The sequence below is a fragment of the Lepus europaeus genome, chromosome 11 (genome assembly GCF_033115175.1).
Source record: "Lepus europaeus isolate LE1 chromosome 11, mLepTim1.pri, whole genome shotgun sequence".
Classification (NCBI taxonomy): domain Eukaryota; kingdom Metazoa; phylum Chordata; class Mammalia; order Lagomorpha; family Leporidae; genus Lepus; species Lepus europaeus.
The window spans coordinates 80,291,999-80,317,103 of record NC_084837.1 but is presented as its reverse complement, the minus strand read 5'-3'; the positions used below and the strand labels follow the sequence as shown (position 1 = coordinate 80,317,103).

The 25,105-nt window shown below is 38.7% G+C and overlaps 1 protein-coding gene across 1 annotated transcript in view; it reads left to right on the top strand.

The window, feature by feature from the left end:
• ADAM10 (ADAM metallopeptidase domain 10) overlaps positions 1-25,105 on the top strand; it is a 147,501-nt gene that overhangs the window by 107,660 nt on the left and 14,736 nt on the right. The window contains exons 9-14 of the mRNA XM_062206009.1: positions 5,839-6,002; positions 10,209-10,392; positions 19,227-19,377; positions 20,794-20,977; positions 21,684-21,792; positions 22,309-22,529. Coding sequence (XP_062061993.1) covers positions 5,839-6,002; positions 10,209-10,392; positions 19,227-19,377; positions 20,794-20,977; positions 21,684-21,792; positions 22,309-22,529 — 1,013 coding nt within the window. The remainder of the gene's footprint in view (positions 1-5,838; positions 6,003-10,208; positions 10,393-19,226; positions 19,378-20,793; positions 20,978-21,683; positions 21,793-22,308; positions 22,530-25,105) is intronic.

Sequence of the window (25,105 nt, the reverse complement as noted above, 5' to 3'; positions counted from 1 at the left end):
TCTTCCTTTTTGCCGTTGGTTCACCCTCCAATGGCTGCTGCGGACGGTGCATCTCGCTGATCCGAAGCTGGGAGCCAGGTGCTTCTCCTGGTCTCCCATGCGGGTGCAGGACCCAAGGACTTGGGCCATCCTCCATTGCCTTCCCGGGCCATAGCACAGAGCTGGCCTGGAAGAGGGGCAACCAGGATAGAATCCGGCACCCCAACCAGGACTAGAACCCGGTGTGCCGGTGCTGCAAGGCGGAGGATTAGCCTGTTAAGCCACGGCGCCGGCCCCATTTTTTTTTTAATGATTTATTTATTTGAAATTCAGAGTTACATACAGAGAGAGAAATCTTCCATCCACTGGTTCACCCCAAAATGGCCAGAATGATCATACTGAGCCAGGCCAAATCCAGGAGCCAGAAGCTTTATCCTGGTCTCCCACATGGGTGGCAGGGGCCCAGGGACTTGGGCCATCTTCTGTTGCTTTCCCTGGCACATAAGCAGGGCACTGGATCGGTACTGGAATATCTAGGACTTGAAACAGCACCCATATGGGATGCCATGCTGCAGGCGGCGGCGGCTTAAGCTGCTGCTCCACAGCACTGGCCACTGCATTATCCATCTTAATGCTATCAGTTAACTTTATGAACATAGTCACAGTGCTTCTAGGCTACTGAATGATGCTAGCTTTGGAATTCATTGCCATAGTTAGTCCTGAACCATTCAGTATTTCAGTGATCATTTGGAAAGAAATTTTTTGAGACGTTTTCTTTGGTAGAAAAGAGCCTCTTTTGGTTGTGTTGTATTGTTTTATTTTGTTTTTTTCAGTTTGAAAATTTTAGTTTGATTTTTATGTATTAGAATATGAAGGCATACAGAGCACAGTTGAACACAGGATTCTGAAGATAACTCAGATCTATTAAATTCTTAACCTGTGGTTTGAAAATCTAATTTCAAGGCTGAGAGAATTACATCATTAGAATATTGCAATAGAACTGTTGCTATTGGCATTGTGTCTAGGTCGGGATTATCCGTGGTCTGTGAACATCTCTGCTCCTTAGACTTGAATGCCAAAGGAATGCTCTCATACTTTTCCTAATAACCTCTCTGAGAATAGGACTACTGTCTGTAGTACTGTTGCAAATTATTGCTCAAATCAGTATTGGATGAGGGTACTTCAAAATATTCATGGAAAAATGGAACTAACAGATACTATGCATCTTCCTTGAACTTTCTGAGATGCTTCATCTGGTCAGCATGTTCCTTTTAATTTTAAGGCTCCTCACATCACATGCATTTATAAAATCTCAAAGTATTGTACTACTCTGGTATTTTGTCTAAAACTTTTTTGGGGATTGAGTCTGTTTTGAACTTTAGAAGAGATACTTTTTTTCTTTTAGCTTTCATACCATTCTTTAAATAGAAAAACATATTGTTTGTTCATTCAGTCATCCATCAGTAATTGTTTTGGACTTGAATTAAAAACACATTTTACTCTTTTCATTGTCATTCATAATGTTTCTTTTTATTTTAAACGATTTATTTATTTGAAAGTCAGAGTTACACAGAGAGAGGAGAGGCAGAGAGAGGGAGAGGGAGAAGGAGAGAGGTCTTCCATCTGATGGTATGCCGATCCAAAGTTAGGAGCCAGGAGCTTCTTCCGGGTCTCCCATGTGGGTGCAGGGGCCCAAGGACTTGGGCCATCTTCTTTTTTTTTTTTTTTTTTTTTAACTTTTATTTAATGAATATAAATTTCCAGTGTACAGCTTATGGATTACAATGGCTTCCCCCCCCCAATAACTTCCCTCCCACCCGCAACCCTCCCCTCTCCCGCTCCCTCTCCCCTTCCATTTGCATCAAGATTCATTTTCAATTCTCTTTATATACAGAAGATCAATTTAGTATAAAGATTTCAACAGTTTGCACCCACATAGAAACACAAAGTGAAACATACTGTTTGAGTACTAGTTATAGCATTAAATCACAATGTACAGCACATTAAGGACAGAGATCCCACATGAGGAGCAAGTGCACTGTGACTCCTGTTGTTGACCCAACAAATTGACACTCTAGTTTATGGCGCCAGTAACCATCCTAGGCTGTCGTCATGAGTTGCCAAGGCTATGGAAGCCTTCCAAGTTCACCGACTCTGATCATATTTAGACAAGGTCATAAAAGACAGAGTGAGGATAGTAACCAATGATCCTAAGAGTGACTTGGGCCATCTTCTACTGCTTTCCTAGTCCCTAGCAGAGAGCTGGATTGGAAGTGGAGCAGCCGGGTCTCGAATCAGTGCCCATATGGGATGCCAGCGCTTCAGGCCAGGGCATTAACCCACTGCTCCACAGCACTGGCCCCGGGCCCCATAGTACTACATACTACTGTATGTAGTAATATTTAAATTTTAAAATATATAGCAATTCCTGAGCTGCAGTTATGGTTTACATATGCGTATATATTATATCACTAATTGAGTTTCTAGCACATCCAAACTCACTAGTATTTGAAAAATTAAACCATAACTTTTAAAAACTAGATGCAGTACTTTATTGATTCTTATATTGGGTTAGACCAACGTAACCGTAAGCTATTCGTCTATAATAAAAATTAAGCTTTTGTATAAGCAACAGTCTTTAAGAACAAAAATAATTGTTCAAAAAATTAAGCAAGATGTAAATTACAAAGAGTAATATTTCTGAAGAGTACACTCAAATTTGCTTATGATCTTCCCTTAAATTAGCTATACCCTAGCAAAACAAAAAGGTATATGTTGTGAGAGTTGAAAAAATATTATCAGAATTTTAAAATACTCCCTTTCCCTCCCACCCTTCTGATAAAGATTTGCATCATGGAGTCTTCTGGGCTTAATTCAAGTTTGACAGTGCTGCACTGGACCAATTTGCATGTGATAAATCTTAACTAAGGCAGGATATTAATTTGCAGTTTTTAAGACTGTAATATGTGGATCATAATTACTACAGAGTATTTTTTCATACCTTTTCTAGTTTCTAGAGATGGTAATGATTGTAGGCCTTTGGACTCATTTCCAGAAACAAAATTAGTTTAAGGAAATTATTATTCATAAATCATTTGATGTTTTCCCTTTATTCAGTTTTCTATGTAGAAAAGGAAGTGCTGAGTTAAATCTACATGTTGCTCAATCTCTTAGTTTACTTTTTTTGTGAAGCATGTTATTTCAGTTTTCTAAATGATGAATTCAAATTTATTTTTTTGCTTTGTATTTTCTTACATTTATTAGGGACAGGGCAACAATTGCACTATAGTATCATACTATTTTTACAAATTGATTATTTTTTTTTTTAAATTTATTTATTTGAAAGGCAGAGTTACAGAGAGAAAAGGAGAGACAGAGAGAGAGGTCTTCTATCTGCTGGGTCACACAGTGGCTCTGAAGCCAGGGGCCAGGAGTTTCTTCCACATCTCTCACATGAGTGCTGGGGTCCAAGCACTTGGGGCATCTTCCACTGTTTCCCAGGCCATCAGCAGGGAGCTGGATTGGAATTGGAGCAGCTGGAACACGAGCTGGTACCCATATGGGATGCCATCACTGTAGGCAGTGGCTTAACCTATTTTGCCACAGTGCTGACCCCTACAAATTGATTTTGAATTGCCTTCTTTTACATACTCTATCAAGTATTATAAATATTACTTTTTAAAAATGATTTATTGACTTGGTTGTAGATTTGTCTATAAGACACTAATTTCAAATAATTTGATCAGTTATCCTAACACCTTAATCCAATTTATTGTATTTAAAAAAAAATCAAATAGAGCAACTTTTTAAATGTGAGTATAAGCCAATAAAGCTTCTCTGTAGAAGTCTTTAATAAAATTAAAAGAAAATGTGGTCTTCTCAGCGCAATGTATATAAAGGCATGGATTGTATATAAAGCATATGTATATAAAGGTTAAATTCTGATCCCTCTGTTATTCTTTTTTTTTTAAAATTAATTTATTTGAAAGACAGAGTTACAGAGAGGAGAGGCAGAGAGACAGAGATCTTCCATCCGCTGGGTCACTCTGCAGATGACTGCAATGGCCGGAGCTGTGCCTATCTGAAACCAGGAGCTTCTTTCAGGTTTCCCACACAGATGCAGAAGCCCAAGGACTTGAGCCATCTTCTACTGCATTGCCAAGCCATAGCAGAGGGCTGGATCAGAAGTAGCCAGGTCTCCAACTGGCACCCATATGGGATGCTGGCAACTGCAGGCTGTGACTTTACCCACTATGCCACAGTGCCAGCCCTATTATTCTTTTTGGAATTTCTTCTATTACTGCCTTTAATTGTGAAAGCACAGTCATTTTGATATTTAACTCTGACGTTTCTTTTTTTTTTTTTTTTTTTTGGACAGGCAGAGTGGACAGTGAGTGAGAGAGAGACAGAGAGTTAGAGAGAAAGGTCTTCCTTTGCCGTTGGTTCACCCTCCAATGGCCGCTGCGGCCGGCGCACAGTGCTGATTCGAAGGCAGGAGCCAGGTGCTTCTCCTGGTCTCCCATGGGGTGCAGGGCCCAAGGACTTGGGCCATCCTCCACTGCACTCCCAGGCCACAGCAGAGAGCTGGCCTGGAAGAGGGGCAACCGGGACAGAATCCGGCGCCCTGACTGGGACTAGAATCCGGGGTGCCGGCGCCATAGGCGCCGGCCTTGACGTTTCTATTAATGAAGAGATAAACTAAAATGATTTAATATGCTTAATGTGAGTAGAAATACACTTTTCTCTTAAATTTGAAAATATTCTCAGGACCTGGCGCTGTGGCGAAGTGGGTAAAGCCACCGCCTGCATCCCATATGGGCGCCAGTTCGAGTTCTGGCTGCTCCACTTCCAATCCAACTCTCTGATACGGCCTGGGAAAGCAGTCGATGATGGCCCAAGTCCTTGGGCCCATGCACCCCTGTGAGGGACCCAGAAAAAGCTCTGGGCTCCTAGTTTCGGATCAGTGCAACTCGGATCATTGCGGCCAATTGGGGAGCGAACCAGTGGATGGAAGACCTCTCTCGCTCTCTCTGGTTCTCCTTCTCTCTCTGTGTAACTGCCTTTCAAATAGTAAATAAATCTTTAAAAAAAATTCTCAAGGCACACTAGAATATCCTAATTTAATTTTTAAACTAATTTAAAAAATTAAAATCTGATGAGAAGTTGTAAGAATAGTATAGTGAACCCCTGAGTGATTAATCGTTTATTAATATTTGCCTCATTTGTTTTGTTTTCCTTCCTTCCCCCCTTGTTTCTTTCTTTATTTCCCCATCTCTTCTTCTTCTTCTTCTTCTTTTTTTTTTTTTTTTAACTCATCCAACATTTTCTTTTTTATAAATACAGTGAGTCTCAGGACAGTGAATCACATACTCAGGTGTGCCTTTGGTATTTGTAGAAGTGACTTTCTCACAATTTCCTTAGTTTCTTTAACTTTCATTTAACTTAAATTATAAATTTTCTTTCTAAAGTATGAAAAGGCATAGACTTTGACTCAGTGTAAATATTGATATATTCAAATTTAAAGGAAACTTAAATATTTGCTTTGCTAACTTCAGTGAGAGCAAAAATTTGAGTCCATTTTGGTGATAAAGAACATTTTATAAGAGCTGTAAATTAGTCAGTCCTGGAAGTTTCTTTATGGGTATTGTAAAAACTTTTATTTGGGAATATTTTATTATCTTGGACAAAAGAAACTTTTGAGAAGTTGGGTGTTCATTTGAATAACAATTGTGTTTTATATAAAATGTTTTAATTTAATGTAGATTTTTAGCATTAACTTTTTTTGGAGAGGGAAATAGGTGCCAATGTATCCTTTTTTTTTAATGTATCCTTTTTCACTTTGCTTTTGTTCTGAATTAGGAAGCTCTGGAGGAATATGTGAAAAAAGTAAACTCTATTCAGATGGTAAGAAGAAGTCCTTGAACACTGGAATTATCACTGTTCAGAACTATGGATCTCATGTACCCCCCAAAGTCTCTCACATTACTTTTGCTCATGAAGTGGGACATAACTTTGGATCTCCAGTAAGTGTTGCCTAATTATTGGGTTTCTTTTAATAAAAAGTTATTAGCCTAATTTTTATGTTGAGTGATTTTTGTTTACAGTGAAAACAAATATATGTGTCAATGTTTAGTTTTTATATGTCAGAAACACAGTAATATAATTGACTATATTGAAAAGGGAAGATCACATACCTGTGATTAAATAATATAACAATGCCAGAATTCTGTGAAGGTGAAGGATTTTGTGTGGCTTTTTCAGAAAAAAATATCTGTATCTCATAGCTCTACAACAGTGCCTGGGATATAATATACTCAGATACCTTTTTAATGAAAACCACTTTTCTTTTCTTTTTTTTTTTTTGACAGGCAGAGTGGATAGTGAGAGAGAGAGAAACAGAGAGAAAGGTCTTCCTTTGCCGTTGGTTCACCCTCCAATGGCTGCCACGGCCAGCGCACCACGCTGATCTGAAGCCAGGAGCCAGGTGCTTCTCCTGGTCTCCCTTGCAGGTGCAGGGCCCAAGCACTTGGGCCATCCTCCACTGCACTCCCGGGCCACAGCACAGAGCTGGCCTGGAAGAGGGGCAACTGGGACACAATCCGGTGCCCTGACTGGGACTAGAACCCAGTGTGCCGGCGCCGCAAGGCGGAGGGTTAGCCTGTTGAGCCACGGCACCGGCCCACTTTTCATTTTCTAAAGTGCATTTAAAATCTGGAAAATATAGAATTTTTTTTTTTCTGGGGCAGGGGGAGGACTTTGTTTCTGTTAAAGTATTACTGGGGATTTTCTTGACTTTTGCTTTTGTACTGTGGAATGGAGTTGATATTTTAAAATCTTTTATTAGGAAAGATTTTTCTTCTTCTTCTTTTTTTTTTTTTTTAAGATTTATTTATTACTTGAAAGGCAGAGTTACAAAGAGGCAGAGACAGAGAGAAAGGTTTTCCATATGCTGGTTCATTCCCCAACTGTGCTGATGCAAAGCCAGGAGCCATGAGCTTCTTCCATGTCTTTCACATGGGTGCAGGGGCCCAAGGGCTTGGGCCATCTTCTACTGCTTTCCCAGGCCATAGCAGAGAGCTGGATTGGAAGTGGAGCAGCCAGGACTCAAACCGCTGACCACATGGGATGCTGGCACTGCAGGCAGCGGCTTTACCTGCTATGCCACAGCACCAGCCACAGGAAAGATTTTTAACATACACAAAAGTGAAGGGAAAAAAACGTAATACAGTAAACTTTCATATGCCCATTATCCAGAACAGAAATCCGAAAACTTTATAAAGGGCCTATTAATAAACATTTTGGGTCAATATTTGGTCTCTGTTGGGTAATTGTTTTTACAGTCCTTTAAGTGTTGAAAAACAATTCTTATCATAGGCATTATAAAAACAAGCTGTGGGCTACAGTTTTATCAAACCCTGATTCAGAGTCAACAATGATCGAGATTGTGTCATATCTACTTGCTGTATCCCTTTTTTTGCTTTGCTAAGGATTTAAAGCAAATTCATCTATCCTTACATATTATTGTATGCATTTCTGAAAAAAAATTTTCTTAGATACCCAAATGTGATTATTACAGCTAGCAAAATTAATAACAGTCCTTGATATTATTTAATACTTATTCTGTTATATTGCCCCCCCCCCCCAAGATTTATTTTATTTATTTGAAAGCAGAGTTAGAGAGAGAGAGCGAGAGCTTTCATTCACTGGTTAATGGTTCATACCCCAAATGGCTGCAATGGCCAGGTTCAGCCAGAACAGAGCCAGCAGCTGGGAGCTTTATCCGGGTCTCCAATGGGGATGGCAGGAACATCACAGGCAGTGGCTTAACCTGTTATACCACATATCCTGTTACATCAGCCCCATATTGGTTTTTAAATGACCAAAAGGTTGATTGGACACAGAAGTATGATAGACTAAAGTATATTCTGTCTTTGTGATTTTGATAGAGCTTATTCAGGTAGCAAGTTTGGGAGAATTTCACTTAAAAACTGTATATCAATTCAAATACTTATAAAATTGGAAATTTTTGTGATTTTAAAAATAAGTTGTATACTTGAAGGTTAAAATCCCCTAATTTCTCTAAGTTTGTAAAATATAAGTGCCATTGGGACTGGCACTGTGGCATAGTGGGTAAAGCTGTTGCCTGCAGTGCTGGCAACTTATATGGGCACCAGTTCGAGTCCCAGATGCTCCACTTCTGATCCAGCTCTCTGCTAATGTGCCCAGAAAAGTAGCAGAGGATGGCCCAAGTCCTTGGGCCCCTGCACCTATGTTGGGGACCCAGAAGAAGCTCCTGGCTCCTGACTTCAGATTGGCTCAGCTCTGGCTATTTCAACCATTTGGGGAATGAGCCAGTGGACGGAAGACCTCTCTACATCTCTACCTCTCTCTGTAGTTCTGTCTTTCTAATAAATAAATCTTTTAAAAGTATATATTTTATATATTTATAATATATATATGAAAGTGCCATCTCACTAAGTTCTAAGTTTTTCCTCTTTTAAGTGCCAATCAGAAGTTAATAGTTATTATCAGTATTTCTGGGTAAATTATTTAAAATTGTTTACTGTCACTATCAACTTTTATTTATTTATTTATTTATATGATTTATACATTTATCTGAAAGGCAGAGTGACAGAGAACTAGAATTAGAGATATCTTCCATCCACTGGTTTACTCCCTAGCTGCCCTCAGTAGTTAGGGCTGAGTCAGGCCAAAGACAGGAGCCAAGAACTCCATCTGGGTTTCTCACATGGGGGGCAGTGATCCAACCATATAGGTATCATTGCTATGGGTCTTCATTAGCAGGAAGATGAAACTGGAAGCAGAGCTAGGACTCCAACCCAGGCACGCTGATGTAAGGTGAATGTATCCCAACTGCCATCTTAACTGCTAGGCCAAGTGCCTAGTGCCTCCTAGTGCTTTTGTGCCTCCTTGGATAATATTGAACGTTCTTAATACTTACTAAATTGAAAAATGGTGAGATAGTCTATGGTGACTTCAAGTATTATGTATTATTAGAATTTTTTTCCTCTTAAACTATACTATTGAGAATAATCTTAGTGCCCATACCTTACCGGAAGCCAAATTAAATTGTATCAAGTGAAAGCATGAAGCAAGATAATATTGGAGAACGGGACTGAGTTGTTAAATTCTGAATCCAGATTTAGGATAAAGGTAAGAGGTATTGGGAGGTATGATATTGGAGGCCGTTGCCTCAGATTGGAGGGTAAAAAATAAAAATAATTTAGATCAACTCCAGGGAAAAACATAATACCCAAGGGGAATGTAGAGTTGTTGGGTATTCAAAACAAGATTTTAGTTAAATAGAATGGTTATGCTAGAACCCAGTGTGTTTTCTTATGCTAGAACATGCTGTTTTTCACCCCTTCTAATGTGTTCCAAAGTGTTTGAGGAGCCTTGTGAGTTTGTTTTAATGCATATCTCTTGGGAGTCGGGGCTGCTGGAATCTTATAGTGTCTCAGCTCAGCCCTGGTCTCAGTGTTGGTTGTATTAAGTGTGATTATTTTGAAAAAATTCAGAGAGCTGTGCTTTGGTACTTTTCTATATGTACCTGACACATCAATAACATTTCTAATAGCAAAACCCACTTCTGTGCATATACACATAACTGTCTCCTATTCATTCTGCAAAGCTGTGTTTTTGGTTTTATTGCTTGATTTTTTTCTAATTTTCATTTTAAATAGGTCACCGTGTTTCTATCCCTAGCCAGCATTTTTACTTCTTTCTTATATACTGATGAATGAGTTAGCTGTCTTATATTCCTGTTCTGGATGTGCCTGGCCCCTTGTCAGTCTCTCTGTTTTCTTTCTTCTGTCTATCCCACTTTTGTTTTCTCTGAATTAGTCATAATATGTAATTCAGCATGTATTTTAAAGAATATTTAATAGTTTTAAAGTAGCTTATGTGATTGTTAATAGTTTTATAAATAGGTGGACTTATTTTTAATAGATTTTTATTAAAGTTTTTCTTTGATTCTGGCCCCTGCTTACAAAGCTATACATTGTTGTTATTAGACCTGTACTGATTTTCCCTCCCTTCTGAGGAGGAGCCCATGAAAAGAGAGAATTGTTCTCCTATTTTTAAGGTCCTTTCTAAAGGAGAGTCCACAAGCTTCCATTGTTCTTATAATGAGAAAATTACATTTAGTCAGATGGCCTGAAAACCTTCTTTTACTTCCTGTTTATATAACTCTATATTCTGTTTGACAGCATGATTCTGGAACAGAGTGCACACCAGGAGAATCTAAGAATTTAGGACAAAAAGAAAATGGCAATTACATCATGTATGCAAGAGCAACATCCGGCGATAAACTTAACAACAATAAATTCTCACTCTGTAGTATTAGAAATATAAGCCAAGTTCTTGAGAAGAAGAGAAACAACTGTTTTGTTGGTATGTATATTTTCCGTTTTATTATGAACATTTTTAAACATTCAGAAAACGTGAAAGAATTATACCTACCACGCATATTTCATAGTTAACATTTTCCTATTTTTATCAAATATTTTTATTCATTTATTTTTTATTTATTTGAAGGGCAGTGTTCCAGAAAGTGAGAGGGGGAGAGAGAGAGAGAGAGAGAGAGAGTTTTTCAGTCTGCTGGTTCACTCCCCAAAGGGCCGCAATGGCCGGGGCTGGGCCAGGCCAAAGCCAGGAGCCAGGGGCTTCATCCACAGCTCCCACATGGGCACAAGGGCCCAAGGAGTTGGGCCATCTTCCACTACTTTCCCAAGAGCATTAGCAGGAAACTGGATCAGAAGTGGAGCAGCCGGGACTCAAAACTGGCACCTATGTGGGATGCCAGCACTGCAGACACTGTGTAACTGTTATGCCACAATGCCAGCCCCTCAAATATTTATTTATTTATTTTTAAATATATACTTATTAGTTTGAAAGGCAGAGTTACACAGAATGAGGGAGAGGCAGAGAGAGAGGTCTTCATCTGCTGGTTCACTCCCCAGATGGCTGCAAAGGCTGGAGCTAGGCCACTCTGAGGGCAGGAGCCAGGAGCTTCTTCTAGGTCTCCCACATGAGTACAGGGGCCCAAGGACCTGGGTCATCTTCCACTGCTTTCCCAGGTGCATTAGCAAGGAGCTGGATCAGAGCTGGAGAAGCCGGGACAAGAACAAGCACCTTTATGGGATGCCAGCGCTAGAGGCAGAGCTTAACCCTCTAAGCCGCAGCACTGGCCCTGAGATACTTATTAATCTATCCATCCTTCATCTCATATTTTTTCTTGCTGCAATTTAAAATCAGTTGCAGGCATACTTGATCCCTAGGCATTGTAGTCTGTGCATCATTGACTAGACTTCAGTATTGTTCTTTTTAAGCATTTATTTATTGGTGGGAGGGGGTACAGGGAGGAGAAATAGAAGGAGAGATATCTCATCTACTGGTTCACTGCCCAAATGCCTGCAAAAATTGGCCTGGGACTAGGCTTTGCTGGGTCAAAGCAGAGAGGTCTCTCACATGCAGTGGTAGGAACACAACTACTTGAGCCATCACCAGCAACCTCTCAGAATCTGCATCAACAGGAAAGTGGAATCAGGAGCCAAGAGTCAAACCCAGGGACTCTGATGTGTAATGTGGGCATCTCAACCAGCATATTAACCCCTGGGCCAGATGCCCACCCCTGAAGTTATTTTGATGATTTTTATATAAGAAAAATGCATGTGTTATAAATGTACCATTTGGTGAGTTTTGACATACGTATTTGCCTGTATAAGCTAAGCAGCTTTCAAGATAGGGAACATCTTATTAACCTAGAAAATACCTTTATTCCCCCTTTTCAGCTAATCTCTGTCATCAGTTCACTTCTAGAGGCAACCCCTCTGTTTGATTTTATCATATATTTATTTTTAAAATTTCATGGGAATGGAATTAAACAGTTTGAACACTTTTGTTGAAAGTTGCTTTACATCAGCATAATAACTTGAGATTCATCTTTAGTGTTTTATTCCTTTTTTCTTGTTGAGTAGTATTTTTTTTTAAAGAGGGCACGTGTTCAGGAACAGGCTTTTTTTTTTTTTTTTTTTTTTTTTTGACAGGCAGAGTGGATAGTGAGAGAGAAAGAGAGAGAAAGGTCTTCCTTTTTGCCATTGGCTCACCCTCCAATGGCCGCTGCGGCCGGCGCACTGCAGTCAGCGCATTGTGCTGATCCGAAGCCAGGAGCCAGGTGCCTCTCCCGGCCTCCCATGCGGGTGCAGGGCCCAAGGAATTGGGCCATCCTCCACTGCCTTCCCGGGCCATAGCACAGAGCTGGCCTGGAAGAGGGGCAACCGGGATAGAATCTGGCGCCCCAACTGGACTAGAACCTGGTGTGCCGGCGCCGCAAGGCGGAGGATTAGCCTGTTGAGCCACGGCGCCGGCCTGTTGAGTAGTATTATGGTATATGAATGTTTTACAGGTTTTACATCCTCTCTCCCATTGATAACCACCTGGGCTTTTGAGTTTGTGCTACTATGAATAAGGCTGCTGTAAAATTATTTTTTCTTATTTTAATGAAAAAAGATAAATTTTTGCCATTTTAACCAATTTTAAGTGTATAATCCAGTGGTGTTAATTATACTCACAGTGTTGTAGAGCCGTCACAATTCATTTCCATATTGTTTCTCATCACCCCAAATCAAAATTCTATAACCATTAAGTAGTAGTTCCTGCTTTCTTCTCCCCTCAGCAATTAGTAATCTCTACTTTCTTTCTGTATGAATTAGCCTATTCTAGGTACCTCATTTAAGTGGGATCACAGTTGTTCTTTTATGTCTGGTTTATTTTGTGTAGCATATTTTTAAGGTGCATCCATGTTAAAGCATACATCAGAACTCTATTCCTTTTTATAGCTGAGTAATATTCTATTATGTGGATATATAGTAATATACATTTTGTTTTTCCATGGTTCTCTTATGCCTCACATGCGGTATTTACCATATTTAACCTGTGATGTTTAATATACTCTAAATATTCTTCCTTGTCTCATGTATTTTTGTGATCTTTGTCACAGGTTGTAAGTTATTTAAGGGTGAATATTAAGGCCTATTCACATTTGTTTGTATCAGTCAAAGTGGAATTTAACATACAAGCATTGAAGGAGAAATTTCTGAGAAAGTTTTCTAAATAAGTGTGACTTTTGTTTTCTTTTTTTTTTTTTTAAGACTTATTTATTTCTTTGAAAGTCAGAGTTACACAGAGAGAGGAGAGGTAGAGAGAGAGAGAGAGGTCTTCCATCTGATGGTTCACTCCCCAATTGGCTGCAACGGCCAGAGCTGCGCCCATCCGAAGTCAGGAGATAGGAGTCAGGAGTCAGGAGTCAGGAGCCTCCTCTGGGTCTCCTACTTGGGTGCAGGGGCCTAAGGACTTTGACCATCTTCCACTGCTTTCCCAGGCCATAGCAGAGAACTGGATTGGAAGTGGAGCAGCCAGGTCTTGAACTGGTGTCCATATGGGATGCCAGCATTTCAGGCCAGGGCGTTAACCCGCTGTGCCACAGCGCCTGCCCCGGCTTTTGTTTTCAACTGAAATTTTTATTGAGAAAGTTGTAGATCCACATTCATTTGTAAGAAATAGAAGATTCTGTGTTGCTTTCATACCCCTCCTCCACCAGTGGTAATACTATGCAAAACTATAGAACAATATATTTTTTTTTTCTTTTCTTTTCTTTTTTTTTTTTTTTTTTGACAGAGTGGATAGTGAGAGAGAGAGACAGAGATAGAACAATATTATAATGTAGGATATTGGCATTGATACATACAATCCACAGATCTTACTCTGCTTTTCCAGTTTTTCATGTTCTCATTTCTCTGTGTATATTTAATTGCATACATTCTTATCATATGTATATGTATCTGTATCCACAACTACAGCCACGATTCAAGATTGTTCTGTCAGCACAAAAGTCCCTCATTGTTGCCTCCCACCTTCCTGCTGTCCCTCCTCCACCCTACTAAACTGTTTCCCATTTCTGATTTTTTGTCATTTCAAAAGTGTTATATAAAGGGGATCATACAGAATATAATCTTCTGAGAGTCACTCAGCATAATTCCCTGCAGGTTCATCTACATTGTTTCTGTATCGATAGTTTGTTCCTCTTTGTTGCTAAATATTAGTTCCATGGTATATATGACCCATAATTTGTTTAACCATTCACCTATTAAAGGAGATCTATTCTATTTCCAGTGTTTGGTTGTTAGAAATAAAGGAACTGTAAATATTTATGTACAGGGTTTTTTAAAATCTAAACTTAAGTTTTTATTTCTTTGGGATAAGACTCCACAAATCTAGTAGATGGACCAGATAATAATTGCTTCTTTTGTTTAGTATGAAACTGCCAAACTGTGTTTCAACGTGCCTGTACTATTTTTACATTCTTACCAGTAATGTATGAATGATCCAGTTTTCTTTGTCTTCACCATCATTTAGTGTTTTCACTATTTTTTGTTTTAGTCATTCTGATAGGTATGTAGTATATCTTATGTTTTTTTCTCCCAAAGATTTATTTATTTGTTTGAAAGTCAGATTGAGAGAAAGAGAGAGAGAGAGAGAGAGACTGAGAGAAAGAAAGAGAGAGAAAGAGATTGTCCATCCACTGGTTCACTCCCTACACGGCCACAACAGCCAGACGCCAGGAGCCAGGAGCTTCTTCCAGATCTCCCATGTGGGTAGTAGCAGGGGCCCAAGCACCTGAGCCATCTTTCTTTGCTTTCCCAGACTATTCGCAAGGAAGTGGATCAGAAGTGGAACAGCCAGGACACGAACCTGGGCCCATATGAGTTGGCATTGCAGGCAGTGGCTTTACATGCTACGCCATAACACCAACTCCTATTTTATGGTTTTAATTGGCACTTCTCTGATAACTACTGATGTTGGACATCTTTTCTTATGCTTGTTTTCCATCTGTATATTTTCTTTTGTATTTATTGTTTTTAAAATATTTATTTGGAAAGCAGAGTTAGTAAGAGACAGAGAATGAGACACCAAGATCGCAATCTTCTGTCTGCTGGCTCATTCCCCAAATGTGTACAACTGCTGGGCCTGGGCCAGCTTGACGCCAGGAGCTAGGAACTCCTTCTGGGTCTCCCATTTGGATGGTATGGATCATCCCTTGCCTCCCAAGTACATTAACAGGAACCTGGATTGGAAGTGTGGAGTAGCCAGGACTCTAAACAAGCCCTAGTTGAATCCACTGTGCCAGAAGCTGCCCACCATCTCTGTATTTTCTTTGGCTCAATGTCTGTTCATGTTTTCTGGTTTTTCCTGATGGGTTTTTTTGTTGAGTCAAAGATTCTTAATACAGTCTAGATATTAGTTGTCTGTCAGGTACTGGTTTACAAATATTTCCTTTCAGTCTGTAACTTCTCTTTTCACCCTTTTCACAATCTTTGGATTTTTCTTCTAAAGTTTGCCTTTTCTTTTAAAGGCACAGATTGAAATAGCATTGGCCGGCGCCGTGGCTTAACAGGCTAATCCTCCACCTTGCGGCACCGGCATACCGGGTTTTAGTCCTGGTCAGGGCGCCGGATTCTATCCCGGTTGCCCCTCTTCCAGGCCAGCTCTGTGCTGTTGCCCGGGAGTGCAGTGGAGGATGGCCCAAGTGCTTGGGCCCTGCACCCCATGGGAGACCAGGAGAAGCACCTGGCTCCTGCCCTGGGATCAGCGCGGTGTGCCGGCCGCGGCAGCCATTGGAGGGTGAACCAATGGCAAAGGAAGACCTTTCTCTCTCTCTCTCTCACTGTCCACTCTGCCTGTCAAAAAAAGAAAGAAAGAAAGAAAGAAAAGAAATAGCATTGATGTTATTTTTGTTATTATTGTCATTGTCAGGGATAGTTTTTCTAATACTTCCCAAGTTCTTTGCTATAATACCTACAGAGCAATATGCTCATTTTTAAAGGTCAGCATCAGTCAGGAAATGTGCTCTGACTACATGGCTTACAAATAAAGTATCTATAAACTATGGAGTGCTATATTGATTCTTTATTTGTAAACTCTGTTTTCACAGTAAATTTTCTGATTGAAGTTAACCTTTAAAAATGAGCATATTATGGGGAAGGAAATTTATTTCTTGAATTATAAATAAATGTGCATCTTGAGATTTTGGCATTTCAACAGTACTTTTTGTGTATTTAAGCTGTTAAGAAATAGGTAGTTTGAAGTAATCATGTATGAGATGAAAATGAGTAGTAAATATTGCAGTAAGAATTTTCTGTCATTTCTCCTTTTATCCTAATTTGTATGTCACTTGAATTATGAAATGATTGCTAGAGCTTTAAATCATTATTATTTACTTAATACATACATATATGCACATGCTGTTTCTAGTTTTAGGAAACATAAGAGATGGAATAAAATGAAACCAGGATTGTTGGATTGTTCATTGATCTCTGAGCTTTTCTTTAATAGTTATGAATAAGGACAAGAAAAAGCCTTCTGGATTTAAAACTAATCCTTCTGAAATATTTTTGATTGAGATGTGTTCCCTTCTACTTACTGAGTTCTCAGTTTACAACCTGTGCTGTGACTCTTTTCCACACTGATTTGGTATAGTAGAAAAAAAAGTCATCTGATTTTAAACATAGGAGACCTTGAGTTTAATTTGTGGTTTTCTCCACTCTGGGATATGTGGTCTCAAAGAAGTCACAAATCCCTGGAAGTTTGTTTTCTTTTCTAGAAAATGAAGGCATTTGATTTTTCTTATTCCCAGTAGATGCTAAAGGCCTGTGGTTTTGCTATTATTGTTTATTTACAAAGAGTAGTATTCCTATTCCAATTTTAAACTCCATTGCTGGAAATCAAAGAAAACAATTGAAGGAATTTTCTAAAATTATTCACTGGGTCTAAAGCTGCTATATAACCTTGTTAATCAACCAAAATCTGGCCTAGTACTGTTATGCTCTTAGGAATACAAAAGGTACATATTATGCTCTTAGGAATACAAATGGTATAAATAGTAGACGTTTTCTTCCATTAAGGAGCTTGGTCTAGCTGAGGAGCAAAACTAATGTACATTTTAAAAAAAATAGCTTATTGGCTGATTACAACCAGCCATATATAAAGTGGACCATTACATAAGACAAAATTACCCAGCTTCTTTAACAAATAAATAATGTAAAAAGAAAAAGAGGATGAGGAATTTTTTTTATATATTGAAAGAACTTAAGAGCTATGTCAACCAAAAGCTGGGATAGGTTGGATTATGGAAAACCATGTTTGGAACCAAGTTCAAAACAACAAATTACCTCTTTCCCTCTCTCTCTCTCTCTCTAACTCTGCCTTTCAAATGAATAAAATAAATCTTTATTTATTTTATTTTATTTTTTTTTTATTTTTATTTTTTATTTTTAACAGGCAGAGTGGACAGTAGAGGGAGACAGAGAGAAAGGTCCTCCCTTTTGCCGTTGGTTCACCCTCCAATGGCCGCCGCGGTAGGCGCGCTGCGGCGGGCGCACCGCGCCGTTCCGATGGCAGGAGCCAGGTGCTTCTCCTGGTCTCCCATGGGGTGCAGGGCCCAAGCACTTGGGCCATCCTCCACTGCACTCCCTGGCCACAGCAGAGAGTTGGCCTGGAAGAGGGGCAACCGGGACAGGATCGGTGCCCCGACCGGGACTAGAACCCGGTGTGCTGGCGCCGCAAGGCGGAGGATTAGCCTGTTAAGCCACGGCGCCGGCCTAAAATAAATCTTTAAAAACAAACAAATGAGGGCCGCTGCTGTGGCATAGTGGGTAAAACCGCCGCCTAAAGTGCCAGCATCCCATATGGGCGCTGGTTCGAGTCCCGGCTGCTCCTCTTCTGATCCAGCTCTCTGCTATGGCTTGGGAAAGCAGTAGAAGATGGCCCAAGTCCTTGGGCCCCTGCACCCACGAGGGCGACCTGGAAGAAGCTCCTGGCTCCTGGCTCCTGGCTCCGAATTGGCACAGCTCTGGCCATTGCGGCCAATTGCGGAGTGAACCAGCGAATGGAAGACCTCGCTCTCGCTCTCGCTCTTCTTCTCTCTATGTAACTCTGACTTTCAAGTAAATAAATAAATCTTAAAAAAAAAAAAAAAAAAAGAAAGCCCAACAAATTATAGACAGTTGAGGAAAATGGAACATGGATTGACTATTAAGCATATTTTTTTTAGATTGGATAATAGTATTATAGTTAGGTTTAGAAAAAAAAAATCTTTTAGAGATGCATCGTGAAGTGTTTAGAGGAATAATAATATGTCATGTGGAGTTGTTATCCAGAACGGTCAGCATTGTGGTCAGCAGATACTTGTGATGCCAGCATCCTGTATTGGAGTGTTGGTTCAGTCTCAGCTGCTGAGCTTCTGATCCAGCTCTCTAATAATGGACCTGGAAAAGCAGTGGAAGATGGCCAAAGTTCTTGGGGTGTTGCTACCCACATGAGTAACCCTGATGGACTTCCTGGCTTCTGGCTTTAGCCTTGCCCAGCCTGGTCCATTGCTGCCTTTTGGGGAGTGAACCAGCATATGAAAATGGATCTCTCCTTCTCTGCCTTTCTAATAATTAAACAAAAATAAATCTTAATGTAGGATTTACTATATGATCATTAAGTACAATGAAAATAGATCTTTGTAAAATTAAGAGTGGGAGAGGGAGGAGGAAGTAGAGTTGGAGCGTGGGCGGGAGGGAGGGAGGGTAGGGTAGGAAGTCTCACTATGTTCCTAAATCTTTATAATATACATGAAGTTTGTATGACTTAAGTAAAATTTTAAAAAATCTTAAAAGTTACTCCATTACAAAAGTTGTGGGAGTAAATAAAAGAACAACACCTTATTGTCGAGAGTTGTTAAAGTTAACTGCTTGGTACCTGTTATTTCATTGTGCCTAATCTTTTAAACTTTTATTTGTGCATGATGTTTTCATAACAAGTTTATTTTATTTATTTATTTTTGGTTAACGAAGAATATAATTTGCATTTGTGTGACATGCCATGTATAGTCATTATTCCTTAAAAGCTCAGTGTGCCATGGCCTAAATAACAAGTTCCCACTTTTAGAAGGGACCTTAGGAAGAACTATCAAATCCCCTCATTATGTAGATTAAGAAAATGAGACTCCTAAAAGGGAAATAATTTTGCTGAAGGTCACATTGATAGTTAATAGTGGAACCCTCCTTAGGTCATCTGATTCCTAGTTTGTTCTACTTTTCTTATCAAAGTTTTTTTTTCTCCCTTCATAATGAAGCGCCAAAGAATTTGTGAATTTTAATAAAATGAATGTTTATTTTCCTTAGAATCTGGCCAACCTATATGTGGAAATGGAATGGTGGAACAAGGTGAAGAATGTGATTGTGGCTATAGTGACCAGTGTAAAGATGAATGCTGCTTTGATGCAAACCAACCGGAGGGGAAAAAATGCAAGCTGAAGCCTGGAAAACAATGCAGGTACCTTGCTAATTCTAGTAATGTTAATGTGCCAGTGATGTCACCTGAAAGTAATTATGACAGAGTCAAAACTTACATTGAGATGCGTGTGATTCTGAAACTTTATTTGTTGTTATGTTTTATTTATTTTTCTGAAATAGCATTGATCAGTGCTCTGTATTGTCAGTTTGAACTACTTGCAATTTGTGTGGTGTTAAAAAAAGGACATAGGGGGAATGTACAATAAAAATGAGAATCTGTTCCTAACTTTAAAGATGCGAGTGTCTTCCATATTTTTACAATTTTTATTTATTTAATTTATTTGAGAGGTAGAGAGACAGAGAGAGCTTTCATCTGCTGGTTCACTTCCCAGGTCCACAAACTGCCAGGTCTGGACTAGGCCAAAAACAGGAAATGGAAGCTCCATCTCGGTCTCCTATGTGGGTGGCAAAAACCCAGCCACTTGAGCCATCACCTGCTGCCTTCCAGAGTACGAAATTAGCAGAAAGCTGGCTGGCATCAGGTGTGGAGCCAGGACTTGAACCAGGCATTCTGATACAGGACCATCATCTTAACCTGTAGGCCAAATGGCTGCCTGCTTTCATATTTTTAGAATCTTAAAGTGTTTATTTAGGCAAATAGAATCTATATACTTTTGTAACTGTGTCATATAATGATTTTGTTAGATTACTTTGGCAGTGGTAGATATAAGCAAAAGAATATTGTTTGTCCAATACTTTTTAAATGGCTGTCTTATTAGTTTGATTTCAGCATAAAAATATGAGAAATGCTGCTAAGTTGACTAATGTGTAATGTAACGATGAAAAACACTGATAAATTGTATAACTATTAAGTCAATTTTTATTATATTCTTTCACTAAAGGCAAATAGAATGAAAATGTTGAATATTTTTTTACTCAGTCCCCAAATATGAATTTATTTACAAATATTTTGACTCCTTAAGCTATTTAGACTTAATCACACATTACACGTGAGATAATTTAACATAATACAATTGTGCCTTTTTACACTAGTGCTAATTAAATGTTTTAATCAAAGCAAATACCAGATTAAATACTGCGGTAAATCTCCATGACTTCATTTAGGGAAGAAGTGATTACTTGTAAAGTTAAAAAAAAAAAAAAAAAAAAACTGAAAGAAAAAAATGATGAATATTGTATGCTTTGACTGAGAAACAAGACATTTAATAACTTTTCTACACTTACTATAATGTTTAAATTTAGTTAACTCATATCACTTCTTGGCCTTTTGGCTAAGATCAAGTGTAGTTAGCAATTATTTCAACATATGAAATTGTGTATCAATAAAATACTTAGCATTTAAAAGATAAGATTTATGATTTAGAAATTAGGGCCATATTCAAGGAGCTAGAAAGTACCCACCGTTTACTTTGTTTAACAACAATGTTTTTTCTAGTCCAAGTCAAGGCCCCTGCTGTACAGCGCAGTGTGCATTCAAGTCAAAATCTGAGAAATGTCGGGATGATTCAGACTGTGCAAGAGAAGGAATTTGTAATGGCTTCACAGCTCTCTGCCCAGCGTCTGACCCTAAACCAAACTTTACAGACTGTAACAGGCAAACACAAGTGTGCATTAATGGGGTAAGGATTAGATTTTAGATGTCTTTTATTTTATAAAGTCTACTCTTTCAGAATAATTGTTGATACTTAAAACTACATAAAGAAATTAATCTTGGTCTTTTGTTTCAATAATATCCCTGTCTGTTCCCCACACATCCATGAATGTATGAATGACACAAGTGCCTGGTGGCTTTCAATTAATTACTGACTTTTTTCATCTTTCCAACTACATGTGTTCAATATATATTCTCTAGAGCAATACAACTCTAGTGTATTGTACAGCTCTATTCTATCTAGTGATACAACTAGACAAGTGACTGTCTATGCTGCTTTTAAGTTTTTAAAATATTTCAATAGCCTAAATAAAATAACTTTTTTCATTTTCTATTAATGTGAAGTCTTTCAAGCTTTCATAGATAAATACCATTTATCTATGAAATAGATATGTACCATTCTGTACATGAAGAAAATTTCATTTTCTCTGCTTATAAAAGAGCCATAATAACTAGTATAACTACTCTTTCTCTACTTTAGTGTTCTTAGTTGCTATCTGCTTTCACTTATTCTTGTTCAAATGTAAGTATAGGATCCAGTTCTGATATTCATCTCTTTATTTTTTGTTTGTATTTCCACTTAATTTTTCTGATATTGGAAGCTTGCATCTGCCTATATAGTACTATGAATAAGGGGTTTAACCATATAAAGGTTACTTTGTCTTTCATTCCAGCAATGTGCAGGCTCTATCTGTGAGAAATATGGCTTGGAAGAGTGTACCTGTGCCAGTTCTGATGGCAAGGATGACAAGGAATTGTGCCATGTCTGCTGTATGAAGAAAAGTAAGGCTCTTACAATACAAGAATATAAAATCTGCTTCAAAAACCATGATTTGCTCCTAAATTTTAAGTCTTAAACTCTGACATACAGTTTGGACAGATAGTTTCTGGCTAAATCTATCCTCTTGAGAAAATTATTAATGTGTCTTTAGCATTTTTAATAATTATTAATTTTAGCATTATTAATAATTATTAATTGTATCTTTAGCATTATGGTACCTGCATGTTTTAAAAATGATAACTAGATCAAACATTGCCAGCTTTATGACAGTAATTTATATAAACACTATTAGGGTGTTTGTTTTAAAGCCATTGTAGGTGTTGAGTCAAGGTTTGTCGATTGTTTATATATTGTAGCATTTAAGGTGAATCACTAATGGTGTTACCCAGTCTAACTAGTACAGAACTGCATAATGTGTCTTGATAATGATTTTAGGCAGTTTCTTCTTTCCTCCTCTTTTCCAACTGGCCTATTAGGAAATATGATCTTCAACTTAACGTTTGACACTTCTTTTCCAGTGGAGCCATCAACTTGTGCCAGTACAGGGTCTGTGCAGTGGAGCAAGCAGTTCAGTGGTCAGACCATCACCCTGCAACCTGGATCCCCTTGCAATGATTTTAGAGGCTACTGTGATGTTTTCATGCGATGCAGATTAGTAGATGCTGATGGTCCTTTAGCTAGGCTTAAAAAAGCAATTTTTAGTCCGGAACTTTATGAAAATATTGCTGAATGGATTGTGGTAAGTATAGTTTTTATTTATAAAGAAACAGTTAAATGCTTTGATTTTAATTTTACTTGACCAGAGGTCCCTAATGTTGTGAGAAAAAAAAAATCACTTCTTGTTTTTACTATATTTATTTTATCTTAAGGCTTACATTTTAAATATCAGTGATTATTAATTCCCTCTGAAATGATAAGAATTTCCACCTGAGTATTATTCACAAATTGATTAGTAGATAATGGGAGTAATTTTGTTTTACTCCACTCTAGTTTATTTCCTGGATGGATTACTTCATGTTGGTCTATATAATTAGAACAGTTACATGAAACTCTTTCTTCAAGCTGTCTTGGAAAGCCCTGCTTGCTTTTTATATTTCTCCCTTGTTTCAGTATGATAGATAGCCAGCTGTGGGTTCTACTTTGCTGAACAGGAGAGATAAAAGAGAAATTGGTGATTTTTATGAAGGTTTTTTTCTGATCTTTCAGTATAATTTCTGGGTCTTCATCTTGAATGATACAGGAAATGTTCAACAGGGTAAGATGAGATACAGAGCCTTTTGCAGATCTGTTAATAATTATGGATATCCATCCAACATCAATCTACTGAACAGTATTATTTTTAAGTCCACATTGCTCCAAGTTGAACAGATATTGAATTATCTGAAATAGTCTTAACAATTTGCTGGGAACAACTGTCTCAATGTACTTAAGTGAGTGTATTAAAATATCCATAAGAAACTTGCAAATGATGTGTTTGAGAATGTGCTGGTGTGATGTCCCTGAACTGAATGTAGTTTGCTGTGGAAATTGACTCAGAACTCAGATACTCAGCTTTCCTAAATTGTTTCTTGTGTGTGTGTGTGTGTGTGTGTGTTCATTTGGTAGTAAGGATGCCTTAAAAGCACACAAGATGTTGTCTGAGTGGATGGCAGCCTTTTTTGGTGCTCTAATAACATAGTATAATAAAAATTTTATAGTTATTTCTAGCACGATTTTTATTATCCATAGAAAGAATAATACTTTGCATGTTAGAATATGTGACTTTTAGGCTGGCACTGTGGCTCACTTGGCTAATCCTCCGCCTGCGGTGCCCCCACTCCTGGGGTTCTAGTCCCAGTTGGGGCACCGGCTACTAGTCCCAGTTGCTCCTCTTCCAGTCCAGCTCTCTGCTGTGGCCCTGGAAGGCAGTGGAGGATGGCCCAAGTGCTTGGGCCCCTGCACCCACATGGGAGACCGGGAGGAAGCACCCGGCTCCTGGCTTCGGATCAGCGTAGCGCCAGCTGTGGCGGCCATTGAGGGAGTGAACCAACAGAAGGAAGACCTTTCTGTCTGTCTCTTTCACTGTCTATAACTCTACCTGTCAAATAAAAAAATTTTAAAAAAAAGAATATGTGACTTTTAGATAATATAAAAGACTATGAAGTAGGAGAATTGTTGAGATTGGATTTAGGAGACCAAATTTCAAATCAAATAATTGGACAGTTATCTTAAGTCTCCTTAAAACTGATATGCTACTCATTTTTGTGCTCAGTTGGTTGTTGCATAATAGATGTTCAGTGAATATTTGTTAAGCCAAGGTGCTTTCTGGCACCATGGTGAGGTGGAATGAGCACAGACTTGGAGCCACATGAGAATTCAGGTCATCTTTTTGGCATTTGTCGAATCTGTGACTTCAAGCAATTCACCTTTTTGGCTTCTTATTTCTGTATTTTCTTTCCTACAGATTTTATTGATTTGAAAGGGAGAGAGGGGGTAGGGAGATATCTTCCATTTCCAGTTTACTCCCCAAATGGCCAAAATGCGTAGGGCTGTGCCAGGCCAAAGCCAAGAGCCAGGAACTCTCCTGGGTCTCCCACATGGGTGTCACAGGACTGCTGCTTTCCCAGGTGCATTAGCAAGGGGCTGGATTGAAAACAGAGAATCTGGGAGTCCAGCTGGCAGTCCAGTATGGCATGGTGGCATCACACATGGCAGCTTTTCCCAGCTTTACCCCAGCCACAACGCTGGCCCCTTCTACTTTCAACTCAGATCCATGTTTTTTTCCTTCCTCTTTCTGGTTATCTTTTATAGGTTGAAATTTGATTACTTGTTTACTGTAGAGGACAATTTGTACTGAAAAAGAAATCTGTTAATGAGAGTCTCAAGAGTTTCAGTCTATTGAATATATGTGTATTAGATATTTTTGATTTTCTAGGTATAAATCCTACCATCCGAATATGGTATTTTTTCACTTTTCTCTATTTTCATTGACTCATGAAATTGTTTAGACTTTCGAAAGTTCATTTGTTCTTAATAATTTAGAAATATTTAATAGACATGATCTTTTGACTATTTAAAATCTTTTCTGTTTTATATTTGAAGATTTAGTGAAATACTAATTTCATTGAAGTAGCAACATGAACATGAAGTCTTGCTTTTTTTTTTTTGCTCTGAAACTGATTAATCATGTGCTTTTAGAATTTGAGTGTAGACTAGCACATGGCTTTTATCGTGTATCATTGACATCGTTTGCCACTTGTTTGAGTAGAACAGCCCATGGTGCTTGAAGAGTACCACTAGGCTGCTGATGCATTTGTGGACATTAACCAGATTAGG